Source organism: Rhincodon typus, chromosome 32 (genome assembly GCF_021869965.1).
Source record: "Rhincodon typus isolate 14 chromosome 32, sRhiTyp1.1, whole genome shotgun sequence".
Lineage (NCBI taxonomy): Eukaryota > Metazoa > Chordata > Chondrichthyes > Orectolobiformes > Rhincodontidae > Rhincodon > Rhincodon typus.
This window is the reverse complement of record NC_063363.1, coordinates 18,841,889-18,856,762: the sequence shown is the minus strand read 5'-3', so window position 1 is coordinate 18,856,762 and position 14,874 is coordinate 18,841,889. Positions and strand designations below refer to the sequence as shown.

The following is a 14,874-nucleotide window of genomic DNA, read 5'->3' as shown; positions in this document are numbered from 1 at the left end:
AAAAAATTTTTTCTGAAGAAGGGTCTAGGCCCAAAACGTCAGCCTTCCTGCTCCTCTGATGTTGCTTGGCCTGCTGTGTTCATCCAGCTCTATACCTTGTTATCTCAGATTCTCCAGCATCTGCAGTTCCTACTATCACTAGTAAATTAAACTTCTTTTTACTGCTGATAGTCTGATAGGTCCACAAGAAACTGAAAAAAAAAAGTTAATTAACATGCCAGTTATTTAGCAGATAGTCCATAATTGATACAAAAATGCAAGGTGGGATTTGTGTTAATATTTGCTCACTTAACTGAAAGATAATATGAATACCAATGAGCAACATGTCTCCACATGACAAATTTCAGAATCTAAGGAGTGCTGAACAGGGAGTGCAGCTGCCTTCACTTTGCAACTTATAGATAAATAGATACGGGTGGCATGTTGGCTCAATGTTTAGCACTGCTGCCTCACAGCGCCAGGGTCCTGGGTTCAATTCCACCCTTGGGCGACTGTCTGTGTGGAGTTTACACATTCTCCACTTAAAGTGCGTGCACTCACATTTTTGGTTATTTGTACTTCCATGGAATGTGGCCGTCACTGGCCAGGCCAACATTTAACGCCCATTCCCAACTGCTCTTCAGGAGGAACTAATATCACAGCAGAAAAGGTGGAAATACTCAATACTTTTGAAGAGGTCCAGAGTCAGTATTACATTGAAACACAGAAGATTGATTTGATTTGGTTTGATTTATTATCGTCACGTGTACCGAGATACAATGAAAAGTACTGAATTGCGTGCTTGCCAGACAAATCAAACCTTACATAAGTACATCAGGGTAATAGAACAGAACGTAGAATATAGTGTTACAGCTACAGAGCAGGATAAATTCTTGTGGCTGCTTGGCTCACTGAGCTGGTTCATTGTTCCGCAGACATTTCATTACCCTGCTGGGTAACATCATCAGTACAGCCTCAGATGAAGCATCGTTGTGTTTTCCTGACTGTTATTTAAACTCTGGTGTCCATTGAGCTGGATTACCTTACTTCTGGTTTTCCTTCGCAGTGGGGTATATATAGGGTCGAGCTCTATGTGTTTACCGGTGGCTTTCTTAGCGGAGTACCAGGCTTCTAGGAATTCCCGTGCTTGTCTCTGCTTTGCTTGTCCCAGGATCCTGGTGTTGTCCCAATTGAATTAGTGGTTCTCCTTATCCATGTGGATAGAGATGAGTGAGTATTAGTCGTGTCTTTTTGTAGCCAATTGGTGTTTGTGTATCCTTGTGGTTAATTTCCTTCCTGTTTGTCACAGTCTCTGCAGGGAATCTTGTATATGACATTGGTCCTGTCCATAATGGGTAGTGGGCCTTTGGTTTGGGTGAGCAGTTGATGAAGGGTTGATGTGGGTTTGTGTGCTACTCTGATGCCCAGTGGTCATAGGAGTCTTGCGGTCAGTTCAGATGTGTTCCTGATGTAAGGTAGCGTGATGAGTGTGTCAGGGCATGTAGTATCTTCCTGGTGTCATTCATGTGATAGGCATCTTCTGACCCAGTTTAGGGTATCCATTATCTTTGAATACCTGGAAGACGTACTCTTCTTCTTCTTCTTGGCGTAGCTCTGTGCTACCGCAGTGTGTTGTTGCCCTTTTAAATAATGTTCTCACGCAACTTTGTTTGTGTGTGTTAAAGTGGTTGCTGTCAAAATTCAGTACTTGGTCAGTGTGTGTGGCTTTCCTGTGTACCTTTGTTAGGAATTCCCCATTTGTCCTGCATTCCACCATGACGTGCAGGAACGGGAGCTGTTTGTTCTTCTCCTCTTCTCTGGTGAATCTGATTCCGGTGATGGTGTCGTTTATTAGTTTGTGTGTCTCCTCTAGTTTGGTCCGTTTAATAATGACAAAGGTGTTGTCCAAGTAGCATAGCCATAGTTTTGGTTGGATTAGCGGAAGGGCCATACTTTCAAGTCTCTGCATCACCGCTTCAGCTATTAGTCCGAAGATAGGTGATCCCATGGGTGTCCCACTGACCTGTACATATATTTGGCCATTAAAGGTGAAGTAGGTGGTGAGGCATAGGTCCAGTAACTTCAGTATGTTGTTTGTGGAGATAGTGTCACTGGGGTCAAGTTCTTGTTTTAGTAGTGCTGTCATTGTTGGTTTTGCTAGTGGTATGTCTATCAATGCGAATAGGGCAATAACGTCAAATTATGCCATGGTCTCATCTTCATCTATTCTTATGTCCTTGATGGATTGGGGCATCCATTTGATTTCAGGATCCTGGGACGAGCAAAGCAGAGACAAGCACAGGAATTCCTAGATGCTTGGTACTCCACTAAGAAAGCCATCAATAAACATATAGAGCTCAACCCCACGTACACTCCACTGCGAAGGAAAACCGGGAGTGAGGTAATCCAGCCCAATGGACACCAGAGTTCAAATAACAGACGGGAAAACACAACAGCGCTTCATTGGAGGCTGCACTGATGACTTTACTCAGCAGGGTAATGAAAGGTCTACGGAGCAACGAACCAGCTCAGCGAGCCAAGCAACCGCAACATCCACAACCCAAGCTACAAATCTACTCTAAAACCTTAAAGATAAATTCTAATATATGGAATGTCCATTCATAACTCTGGTAACAACGGGGAAGAAGCTGCACTTAAATCTGTTGGTACGTGTTTTCAAATTTTTGTATCTGCTACCCAATGGAAGAGGATGGAGAAGAATACAGCCAGAAGTATAGACAGAGTCAATGGAAGGAAGGTTAGTTTTCATGATGGACTGGGCTCCATTCAGAACTCTGTAATTTCTTGCAGTCTTGGGCAGAATAGTTGCCATACCAAGTTATGATTCATCTGGATAAGAGACTTTCTATGGCACATCTATAAAAATTGGTGAACATCATTCTGAACATGTTGAATTTCCTTAACCTTCTGAGGAAGTAGAGGTGCTGGTGCACAAGACTAGGCCAATTGACCCCTCAAACCAACTGCACCATTCAATACAATCACGTTTGATCGTCAAGCTCAACACCCTAATCGTGGCCTCCCCTCACAATATTCCTGTACACAATATTCCAGATGTGGCCTCACCAATGTCCTATATTATTGCAGAAAGACCTTCTTGTACTCAAATCTTCTCCCGACAAAAGCCAACATACAGTTTGCCTTCTTTACCACCTGCTGCACCTCCCTGCTTACTTGTAGCAGCTGGTGCATAAGAATACCAGATCTCTTTGAACATTCCCCTCTTTCAATTTACAGCAAGATAATGAAATGCCTTCCTACTTTAGCAATCGGATAACCTCACATTCATCGATATGTCCTGCATCTACCATGCATTTGTCCAAATCACAGCACATTTCAACACCTCCTCACAGATCACCCTTCCACTGCAAATTGAGATATTCCATTTAGTTCCCTCATCTAAATCTTTAACATATGTTGTGAATAGCTGGGGTCCCATCATCAATCTCTGCAGTACCCTAAGAGTCACAGCCTGCTATTCCAAAATATAGCAGTTATTCCTACGCTATTGCCTGTCAGCTAACCAACTTTCTATCCGTCTCAAAACACTTCACCCAATCCCATGCACTTTAATTTTATACAATAATCTCTACTTACATGGGATGTTGTTGGAGGCCTTTTGAAAAGCCCAAAAATAACAACTCCACTGGTTCTTCCTGATCAACTCTACTAGTTACATCTTTGGAGAATTCCAGTAGATTTGCCGAACATGATATCCCTTTTACAAATCTATGCCAACTGTGTCTGATCTGTTTTCTAAGTGCTCTTTTATAAAATCATTTATTAAAAATGTTAGCATTTTCCCCACTTGCAACATCAGACCTTGTTTCAGGTCAATGTTCATTCATTAAAACTGTAAAAATATGAAGGTTTTAAGCAACTTCAAAAGGAAGGGAAAAGGAGGATGGAAGAAACACCAAAACAAACGATGATGCAACAATTTCTAAATACTTTTACATTAACAGAATGCTATGCTTCACACACAAATATGACACCAAGTTACACGAGATCTTAGATAAGATTATTAGACGTCTGGTTAGAGACAACCTTTTGAAAGCTAAGAGAGGGGTGTAGAGACAGAGAGGAAAAAAAATGAAATCAGAGCTGAAACGGATTTAAATGGAAGCACAGGTCACTTGGCAAAAATGGATAGTTACTCTTTATTTTTTCTTCTTCTGTCTCATCTCTGCCTTGAACTTAAATATATTTAATATATTTTATGTTTCTATTTCAGATTTAGCATTTGCTATATAAAAACCAAAAAGGACTGTGGATGCTGTAAACCAGGAACAAAAACAGAAGTTACTGGAAGCTCAGCAGGTCTGGCAGTATCTGTGAAGAAAAAAAAAATCAAGAGTTAACGTTTCAGGTCCGGTGACCCTTCTTCAGAGCGTTAATTCTGATTTTTTCTTCACAGATGCTGCCAGATCTGCTGAGCTTCCAGCAACTTCTGTTTTTGTTCAGTATTTGCTATATTTGTTTTACAAGTTATTAAAACAAATTTAGAACACTGTTCCACACCCAATCTTTAATTACACTGCATAGTTAACCAGTACTCATCATGTCTAGAAAATATTTAAAATCTAAATCATATAGGGCCTACAGATGCCCAACATGACTCATAAATCCAAGTATAAGACTGCTAAAACTGTTAAACCGCACATACAGAACTTTGTGTAGAAATTCCTACAACATCTTTAAACAAAAATAACAAAACACAACCACAATTATCAACATGCAATCAGCAAATCAACAGGCAAACGTATGGTATTCCTGGAACGGGTTGATTAATTCTTAAATACACATGGGTCAACATAAATCACAGGTCATACCACCACAAACAGTTGCATTAAGCGCCTATCCAACGGCAAGATTCACCAAATTGGCATGAAAGACAAAACATTTCCTGGACAGAGATGGTAGGAACTGCAGATGCTGGTGAATCTGAGACAACAAGGTGCAGGGCTGGATGAACACAGCAGGTCAAGCAGCATCATAGGAGCAGAGAGGCTGACGTTTCGGGCCTAGACCCTTCATCAGAAAAGGGGGAGGGGAAGGGGGTTCTGAAATAAATAAGGAGAGAGTGGGAGGGGGATAGAAGATGGATAGAGGAGAGGAAACAAACAGGTCGAAGAGGCGGGGATGGGGCCAGTAAAGGTGAGTGTAGGTGGGGAGTTAGGGAGGGGATAGGCCAGTCCAGGGAGGACGGACAGGTCAGGGGGGCGGGATGAGGTTAGTCGGTAGGAGATGGAGGTGCGGCTTGAGGTGGGAGGAGGGGATAGGTGGGAGGAAGAACAGGTTAGGGAGGCAGGGACGAGCTGGACTGGTTTTGGGATGCGGTAGAGGGAGGGCAGATTTTGAAACTTGTGAAATCCACATTGATACCATTGGGCTGCAGGGTTCCCAAGCGGAATATGTGTTGCTGTTCCTGCAACCTTCGGGTGGCATCGTTGTGGCACTGCAGGAGGCATTTCCTGGACAAATCTATTGCGATATTTCGAGTATGCATTAGGTAACCAAATGTTTTCACTTGCAGCTGGCTGGTTTAGCACGCTGAGGATTTAGTGAACTACATGACAAACAGACGGATCAACTGATATCACAGTGTGGAGCTGGAGGAACACAGCAGGCCAGGCATCATCATAGGAGCAGGAAAGCTGAAGTTTCGGATCGGGACCCTTCTTCAGACTCTTTTTCTGAAGAAGGGTCCGGACCCGAAACGCCAACTTTTCTACTCCTGTGATAAAGCCTGGCCTGTTGTGTTCCTCCAGCTCCACACTGCGTTATCTCCGACTCCAGCATCGGCAGTTCTTACTATATCCAGGTAGATCAACTGCCTGTCAATCACAACCAGGACCTAGATAAGCTTGCATGATCTGAACCATCAGCATACGAATGGCAAAGTATGTAGCTGAACACGTCTGCACATTGGCTTATAAAGACTGGCACAACAGGGCATTCTGCATCGTGTTAAATTCAACAATGTTTTAACAACTGGTACCCAAATCTCGCCCAACCCAAATGTGACATATCGGGGACCTTGCTAATAAATGAAGCCATTCAGTTCATAGCTAGATCCTCAACATATCACATTGCAGTGGGCAGACTGCTTCACCCTCCTCAGAGCTCCGTACCTGTGTTGATGGAACGCAGTCTGAAATATTCCAGGTTAGCCACTAGTTGAGCTCCAGCCATTTCAAACCCTGACTTTCCAGCCGCCAAAAAGTCAGGCACCGGCCCCGTACATGCGCACTAGTGCTAACAGCCCCCGCCGGCTCCAAACGAGTTTTTAACACAAACACGTTATGTTTTCTTTATGTGCTTCGCCGTCTTTACATGTATAAGTTACACGAAGACTTTAAAATTGCTATCTCAATCCAATTTTTGTTAAAAAGTTCCCCAAGTCTCCGGGGCGGCCGTTACTGCACATGCGCGTTCCTTGGCGGTTGGGATTATGAAGATTCAAACGGGCGGCGGGTTCTCTTCCACGTCCAGTCCTTAGCCGCCATCTCAATGAAACTAAACATTTAAATTAGTAATAAACACCGAGGATACTACAGAAATGTAGTAAATCTGGCGGCGCCTGTGAGAGAGAGAGACAGAAATTAACGTTTGAGTCACTCAACCTCAGACTGGAAACGTTAACTCTTGTTTCTTTCTCTACAGGCACTGCCAGACCAGCTGAGTTTCTCCAGCATTCTCTACGTTTAGTTTAGACTTGCAGTATTTTGCTTTAATTCTAATCAGTAGAATTCCTTCAGCGCAGATAGAGACTATTCAGCCCATCGAGTCTGCACCGACCCTCCGAAGAGCATCCCCGTAACCCCACGTAAGGTTTTAACCACGACTAACCCATCAAATCGACAGGACAATATTTAAGAGATAGTAGGAACTGCAGATGCTGGAGAATCTGAGATAACAAGGTGTAGAGCTGGATGAACACAGCAGGCCAAGCAAGAAACTTCAGCCTTCCTGCTGTGTTCATCCAGCTCTACACCGTGTTATCTAGGACAATATTTAACACGGCCAAACCACTTAACCTGGAAATATTTAATATTAAATTCAAAGTAAAAATATTAAATTTCAAAAGGAAAAACAAATTGTGTGGCTCGGGGTTGGAGGGAGGTAAAAAGGGGGGTTAAAATTTCACTTCCTTCTGAATTCAATTATTATTTTCATACACATAGCACATATTTTATAGAAGGCTGTGCTGTCACATGATGCCACGGCGGCGCATGCGCTTTTTCCGTTGGGGGGGGTTGGGCGGGAGAAGAGAGCGCATGCGTAGTGAGATCGAGGGCGAAGTTGCTGCAGAGACACAGAAACAGGAAAAAGGATCCGAGCCAGCCTGCACTCACTGGGCTGGTATTTGCACCGGGTCAATCAGCGTACTTTAAAGTGGGAAGAAATAGGGGATTCAGATCTACGCTGCACTCATAAGCAAAAACAAAAGACCAGCGGAAAATGAGCTTCTTCAGTTTTGGGCAAAGTGCAGAAATTGACGTTGTGTTGAATGACGCTGAGACTCGTAAAAGAGTAGAGCACAAGACAGAAGATGGGAAGAAGGATAAATACTACCTGTTTTACGATGGAGAGACCGTCTCCGGGAAAGTAAATGTCACCCTGAAAAACCCCGGGAAAAGGCTAGAACATCAGGGGATTAAAATCGAGTTCATAGGGCAAATTGGTAGGTACCCAGGGCCTTAATGTGGGATGCAACGCAACTTGTTCTTTGAATTGTTAGAGATTATGGTCGAGATGGTTGTTCAATCGTGTTGCTTCATTTGCAAAGCGCGTTGAACTGTTGGGAGGCGGATCTTACCAACTGGGCCCCCTCACTGAATGCAGTTGGACTATTGATAAGTCGAATCTGTCAGAAGAAATATGTTATCCCCTCTTTTATGCAACTACGGAATTAGATAGCAATCCTAGAGCCCAGTCTGAATTCATTTCTTCGAATTGTTATAGACATTGTTTTGAGCTATTAGACAACACCATTTTTAACACAGTAACATCTCCATTTTACTCCCAAACCAAGAAGAAGGGACATTAAAGCATTTTGTTAAGGAGGCTTTTAAGATTTAGTTGTCATGATGTAAGGGAGAGAGGTGATATTTAAGGGAGACTTCCAGAAAGTTAACAGCTGAATAGATTTAAGGTTCTGAGGCATAACCTTAGAAAATGGGAACAGGAGTAGGCCATTTGGCCTTTCAAGCCTGCTCCACCATTCAATTTGATCATGACTGATCACCCAACTCACCAATCTCATCATAAAACCCGCGGACAAGGGAGGCGCAGTTGTAGTATGGCGCACTGACCTCTACATTGCCGAGGCCAGACGCCAACTCTCCGACACCTCCTCTTACCGCCCCCTTGATCACGACCCCACCCCTGACCACCAAACCATCATCTCCCAAACCATCCACAACCTCATCACTTCAGGTGACCTCCCACCCACAGCCTCCAACCTTATCGTTCCCCAACCCCGCACCGCCCGCTTCTATCTCCTTCCCAAAATCCACAAACCTGACTGCCCTGGTCGACCCATTGTCTCCGCCTGCTTCTGCCCCACCGAACTTATCTCCACCTATCTCGACTCCATTTTCTCCCCCTTGTTCCAGGAACTCCCTACCTACGTCCGTGACACCATCCACACCCTCCACCTCCTCCAGAACTTCCAATTCCCCGGTCCCCAACACCCCATCTTTACCATGGACGTCCAGTCCCTATACACCTGCATTCCCCATACAGATGGCCTAAAGGCTCTCCACTTCTTCCTGTCCTGCAGGCCTGACCAATCCCCCTCCACTGACACCTTCATCTGCTTAGCCAACCTCGTCCTCACCCTCAACAACTTCTCTTTCAGTTCCTCCCACTTTCTACAGACAAAGCGGGTGGCCATGGGTACCCGCATGGGCCCAAGCTATGCCTACCTCTTTGTAGGTTACGTGGAACAATCCCTCTTCCGTACCTACACTGGCCCTAAACCCCGCCACTTCCTCCGTTACATTGATGACTGTATTGGCACCGCCTCGTGTACCCACGAGGAGCTCGAACAGTTCAACCACTTCACCAACACCTTCCACCCCAACCTTAAGTTCACCTGGACCATCTCTAATACCTCTCTCTCCTTCCTGGACCTCTCTGTCTCCATCTCCGGCAACCACCTAAAAACCGATATCAGTTTCAACCCCACCGACTCCCACAGCTACCTAGAATTCACCTCCTCCCACCCACCTTCCTGCAAAAATGCCATCCCCTATTCCCAATTCCTTCGCCTCTGCCGCATCTGCTCCCAGGATGAGGCATTCCACTCCCGTACATCTCAGTTGTCCTCGTTTTTCCAACTCCTCGTTTGTCCTCCGCAATTCCCCCCCCCCCCGCCAGTGTTCGAGAATGCCCTCAACCGTGTCTCCCGCATTTCCTGCAACTCATCCGTCACGCCCCCTCCCTGCAATAACAACCAAAACAGAATCCCCCTCGTCCTCACGTACCACCCCACCAGCCTCCGGATCCAACGCATCATCCTCCGACACTTCCGCCATCTGCAATCCGACCCCACCACCAAAGACATTTTTCCCTCCCCACCCTTATCTGCTTCCCGGAGGGACCACTCTCTCCGTGACTCCCTTGTCTGCTCCACACTCCCCTCCAGCCCCACCGCACCCGGCACTTTTCCCTGCAACAGCAGGAAGTGCTACACCTCCCCCCTCACCCCCATCCCAGGCCCCAAGAAGACTTTCCACATCAAGCAGATGTTCACCTGCACATCTGCTAATGTGGTATACTGCATCCGCTGTTCCCATTGTGGCCTCCTCTACATCGGGGGAACCAAGCGGAGGCTTGGGGACCGTTTTGCAGAACACCTATGCTCGCTTTGCACTAATCAACTGCACCTCCCAGTCGCGAACCATTTCAACTCCCCCTCCCATTCCGCAGACAACGTGTCCATCCTGGACCTCCTGCAGTGCCACAACGATGCTACCCGAAGGTTGCAGGAACAGCAACTCATATTCCGCTTGGGAACCCTGCAGCCCAATGGTATCAATGTGGACTTCACAAGCTTCAAAATCTCCCCTCCCCGCTACTGCATCCCAAAACCAGCCCAGCTTGTCCCATCCTCCCTAACCTGTCCTTCCTCCCACTTATACCCTCCTCCCACCTCAAGCCCCACCCCCATCTCCTACCTACTAACCTCATCCCACCCCCTTGACCTGTCCGTCCTCCCTGGACTGACCTATCTCCTCCCTACCTCCCCACCTACACTCACCTTTACTGGCTCCATCCCCGCCTCTTTGACCGGTCTGTCTCCTCTCCACCTATCTTCTCCTCTATCCATCTTCTATCCGCCTCCCCCTCTCTCCCTATTTATTTCAGATCCCCCTTCCCCTCCCCCATTTCTGAAGAAGGGTCCAGGCCCGAAACGTCAGCCTTCCTGCTCCTCTGATGCTGCTTGGCCTGCTGTGTTCATCCAGCTCTACATCTTGTTGTCTCAGATTCTCCAGCATCTACAGTTCCTACTATCTCAGTACCCAGTTCCTGCTTTTTCTTCATACCCTTTGATCCCTTTAGCACCAAAATCTATGCCTAACATCATGAAAACATTCAATGGTTTTGCCCCAATTGCATTCTGTAGCAGAGAATTCCACAGGCTTGTCACTCTCTGGGTGATAAAACTTCTCCTAATCTCAATCCTAAATGTCCTGCCCCGTATCCGAGGTCTGTAATGCCTTGCTTCTGGACTGCCTGATCATTGGGAACAACCTTCTTGCTGTACCCTGTCGGAATTTTATAGGTTTTTATAAAAATCACAACCCCCCCACCTCATTTTTCTAAACTCCAGTGAATACCACCCTACCGAAACAGTCTTTCTTCATACATCAGTGCTGCCATCCCAGGAATCAATCTGGTATGCCTTCGTTGCACTCCCTCCCATAGCCAGAACATCCTTCCTGAGGTAAAGAGACCAAATATGACTTAGACTCAAATATCAGATTGTGAGCAAGAGATACGGTGGAATGTGAAGAGCAAAGATTTTCCCATGGCACTAATGATCTGAAACTCCTCCACATGGATAGAGCAATAATTTAGAGGAGTGTCAGAATAGCTAAGATTAAAGTCGCAATGTTGCCATATGCTGCGCACAAATGACATTTAGTGTTTCTTTTATCCAGTACCAATTGGCTTGAATAGGACAGCACTATGCATAATAGGCAGTGGTTAAAATATGCAACGGATGAACATTATCAACAGTAATCAGTCAGTTTCAAAAGGAAATTGGCTGAACATTTGTAGCTTGCAGATAAACATTAGCAGAGTAACAGGGATTGAGCAAAGAATTGAGACTGGCCTAGAATGCTTCATGAGCTGACATAGACACAATGATCCAAATGGCTTCTTTCTGTGAAGTAAATGACATACCTTCTTGACTAAGCTTTTTGCATCACAAAGTTATGTTTAAAGGAGTATCTTGAAGAAAGAAATATGGAGACTCCTGTGCACGAAATCAAATTCTTGAGGCTATGACTGCTGAAACCATAGCCACTGATGCTGGAACAATTTATATTTGGGATGTACAAGAATCCAGGATTAGAAAAACTTTGATATATCAGAGTCCATGCAGCTGGAGAAAATTACAAGTGAGGTGCATTCGTTTGACACATTTGAAAATAATGGATTAAAATTAAGGTGTTGCTTAATTAGGAGCAAATGCATTTCAGTGAGCATGTGGTGATCAGTGAGTGGAACTTGGTGTGAGTTAGGACACAAGCAGCGTATTTTTGAGTAACCTTATATTGTGGAGGGTAGCCCATTTAGAGGCTGAATAAGTGTGAATAGGAATCCAAAATCCATAGGTAAAAAGACATGGGTGAGTTTCTGGCAGCAGGTGAGGTGATGTAAAATTGGGCAATGTTTTGGGAAGTAGGCTTTTTGGCCAATGACATGAATATGTGGTCAGAAGCTCTTAGGTTAAATGTGATATTAAGTTTGCAAACACTCTCGTCCAGCTTCAGTTGGTGGGGAAATAATTAAGTTAGTAGTTAGAGAATGTCATCTCAGTATTTGACTGGAGGAAATTTCTGGATACCAGACAAAAATCAGACAATTTGGAAATGCTGGAAAAACTGGGAGATGGTGAGACAGGCACAAAGGATAGATCCTTGGGAGTCACCAGAAATAACAATACTGAATGTAAAGAGAGGCCATTGCAGGTGATTCATGACTACCAGATGAGAATGAAGCTGAACAATTGCTGACCCACCAAGATGGACAATATTGATGAAGCATTGGAGCAGGTTGTTATAGTCAATGCTGGCAAAGAGTTCAGACAGGAAGAGAGGATTAGGATGGATAGTTAATATTTGTCAAGGTCACATCAGACTGTGACTGATAACAGTTGTTTTGATACTGTGGAAGAAACTTCATTGGAGGGATTTGGACTTTGCTGTCAGCTGAAGCCTTGTATACAATTCTGAATGCCATGCTTTAGGGAGAATGTAAAGGCCGTAGAAAGGTTGGAGAGAAGATATTAGGTACCAGAGATGAGGTGATGACAAGTATAGCATGCATTTTCATACAGTGCATTGAAAGCTTAATTTTGTATCTTTCAGTTTGATTTATTGTTGTCACGTGTACCAAGAAACAGTGAGAAGTGTTTTTTTTTTGCATCCATAGAGGCAGATCGTACCATACAAAGTACATCAGAGTAGTAGACAGAGTGCAGCTTACAGAGCTGCGGGGAAGGTATGTAGAGAGAGATCAGAATTAACAGTTGAGAGGTCTGTTCAAAAAACTTGTTAACTCGCAGTTAATTGTGGAGACGGGAATAGTTGGGATTGTTCTCTTTTCGAGCAGGAGGTACGGTGGTTCTGTGGTTGGTACTGCTGCCTCACAGCGCGAAGGACCCGGGTTCAATTCCACCCTTGGTGATTGTCTGTGCGGAGTTTGCACATTCTCCCCATATCTGCGTGGGTTTCCTCCAGGTGTTCTGGTTTTCCCCCACAGTCCAAAGATGTGCAGATTAGGTAGAATGGCCAGGCTAAATTGCTCATAGTGTCCGGGGAGTGCATTTAGGTGGATTAGCCATGGGAAATGCGAGATTACAGGGAGAGAGTAGGGAGATGGGTCTGGGTGGGATGCTCTTTGGAGGAGCAGTGTGAAATTGTTGGGCCAAGTGGCCTGTTTCCACACTGTAGGGATCCTATAATTCTGTTCTAGTGTGTTCAAATTATGAAGGGTTTTGATAGTATTGATCATAAAAAAACAGTTTCCATTGGTGTGAGAATTGATAACCAGAAAAGACTAATTTACAATAATTAGCAAAACAACAAAAGGAGAGTCGAGAGTTATTTTCATATGGTGACTTGCTGTGATCTGGAATGCACTGCATGAAAGTGAGAGATGCAGATTCATTAACTGTTAGAAGACAAGACAGTTTTAGTTTTATACATGTTTGAAAAGGGAAAAAAAAAGACACACTACAGAGCGAGAGCAAGAGCAGAGGAGTGGTACAAATTGGATAGCTCTTCCAAAGAAACAGCTGCTGATAGGCTGAATGACTTGGTGTTGCATGTTTCTATAAGGAATGGAGAGCTGATGTAAGGGTAAAATTTTTAGGGATAGGATATAAACAGTGGTGTTATGTATGAGTTAAAGCTTATAAGAAGATTTGACTTGTTCAGAGAAAAGGTAAGTATAAAAGTCAAGTACAGATGCAGACAGACGTGAGTAGCAGTGAAGTGAGGTAGGGGCAGAAGCCAGTTATGTTATGCAGATGGTCTTTATGAAAATGTGGATGTTAGGTATTTGATTCAGCTCTGGGTCCAGTATGGAGAACATACACCATCAAGTAAAATTGGAAGAACTATATACTCCGAGGAAGACAGTGTTGAACTCCAGAAGTACACAGCAATTTGTCGAGATGGCAGATGAGATTCAATACAGAGAAGTGAGGTAATGCATTTCGGTAGGAAAAAGATTAAAAGACAATGTAAAATAGGCGTGCAGAGGCAGAAGAACCTGAGTGTACATGTATACAAACCATTAAAATCGACAGGGCAGATAGACAGAGCAATAAGTAAAGCATATAGTACACTCGGCATTGTGAGGATGATGTTGAACTTGTATGAGGTACTTTCTCAGCTGGAATATTGCATATAGACCTATGTACCATATTTTTGGAAGGAAGTGAATGCATTGGAGAGAGTGCTAAAGTGATGTACAAGAATGGTTTCACCAATGAGGACCTTCAGTTACGAGGCTAGATTGAAGAGGTTCTCCTTGGAGAAAAGAAGGCTGCAAGGAGATTTGATGGAGGTTTCCAAATCATGAGTGGGCTGAATAAAATAGGGAGAAACTGTTTCCATCATGAAAGAAACAAGAACAGTCGTGCATGATTTAAAGTGATCTGCAAAAGAAGCAAAGTTGAAGCAATGAAAAACGTGTTCTCACACAGCAAGTTATAATGTTGTGGAATGCATTGCCTGGAAATGTGGTGGTGGCCAGTTCAATTGAGGAATTCAAGAGAGCATTGGATGATTATTTGAATAGAAATAATGTGCAAGGGATTGGGGGGAAAAAGCAGGAGATTGACACTAAGTGATGATGCTCATTTGATGAGCTGGTATAAGCCCAATGGACTGAATGGCCTCCTTCTGTGCTTTAATGCTTCTATGATTATGTGAAGTCACTCTTGGGCATTTTAGGATTTGGGTTATATTGCAGACTTCACGGTGTCGAAGAAAGATAGGATAGCTTTAATTTTGCCAATGATGAGCAACAGAAATTTCAGTTAGTTAAACAATAGCAAAAGCTGTGACTTTGAGCAGAATGCTGAAGTGAGAAAACTCAGTTTCTTCATTACACACTTGGATA

General features: G+C 44.2%; 2 protein-coding genes across 5 annotated transcripts in view; one reads left to right on the top strand and one right to left on the bottom strand.

Annotated features, from left to right (window-relative positions):
* Positions 1-6,535, bottom strand: part of ncapd3 (non-SMC condensin II complex, subunit D3) — a 79,826-nt gene extending 73,291 nt beyond the window's left edge. For all 3 annotated transcript variants that reach the window (XM_048615579.1, XM_048615581.1, XM_048615580.1), the window contains exon 1: positions 6,135-6,535. In XM_048615579.1, coding sequence (XP_048471536.1) covers positions 6,135-6,195 — 61 coding nt within the window. In that variant the 5' untranslated portion in view covers positions 6,196-6,535. The remainder of the gene's footprint in view (positions 1-6,134) is intronic.
* A 766-nt stretch (positions 6,536-7,301) lies between these two features.
* Positions 7,302-14,874, top strand: part of LOC109914449 (vacuolar protein sorting-associated protein 26B-like) — a 40,216-nt gene continuing 32,643 nt past the window's right edge. For both annotated transcript variants that reach the window (XM_048615557.1, XM_048615556.1), the window contains exon 1: positions 7,302-7,687. In XM_048615557.1, coding sequence (XP_048471514.1) covers positions 7,465-7,687 — 223 coding nt within the window. In that variant the 5' untranslated portion in view covers positions 7,302-7,464. The remainder of the gene's footprint in view (positions 7,688-14,874) is intronic.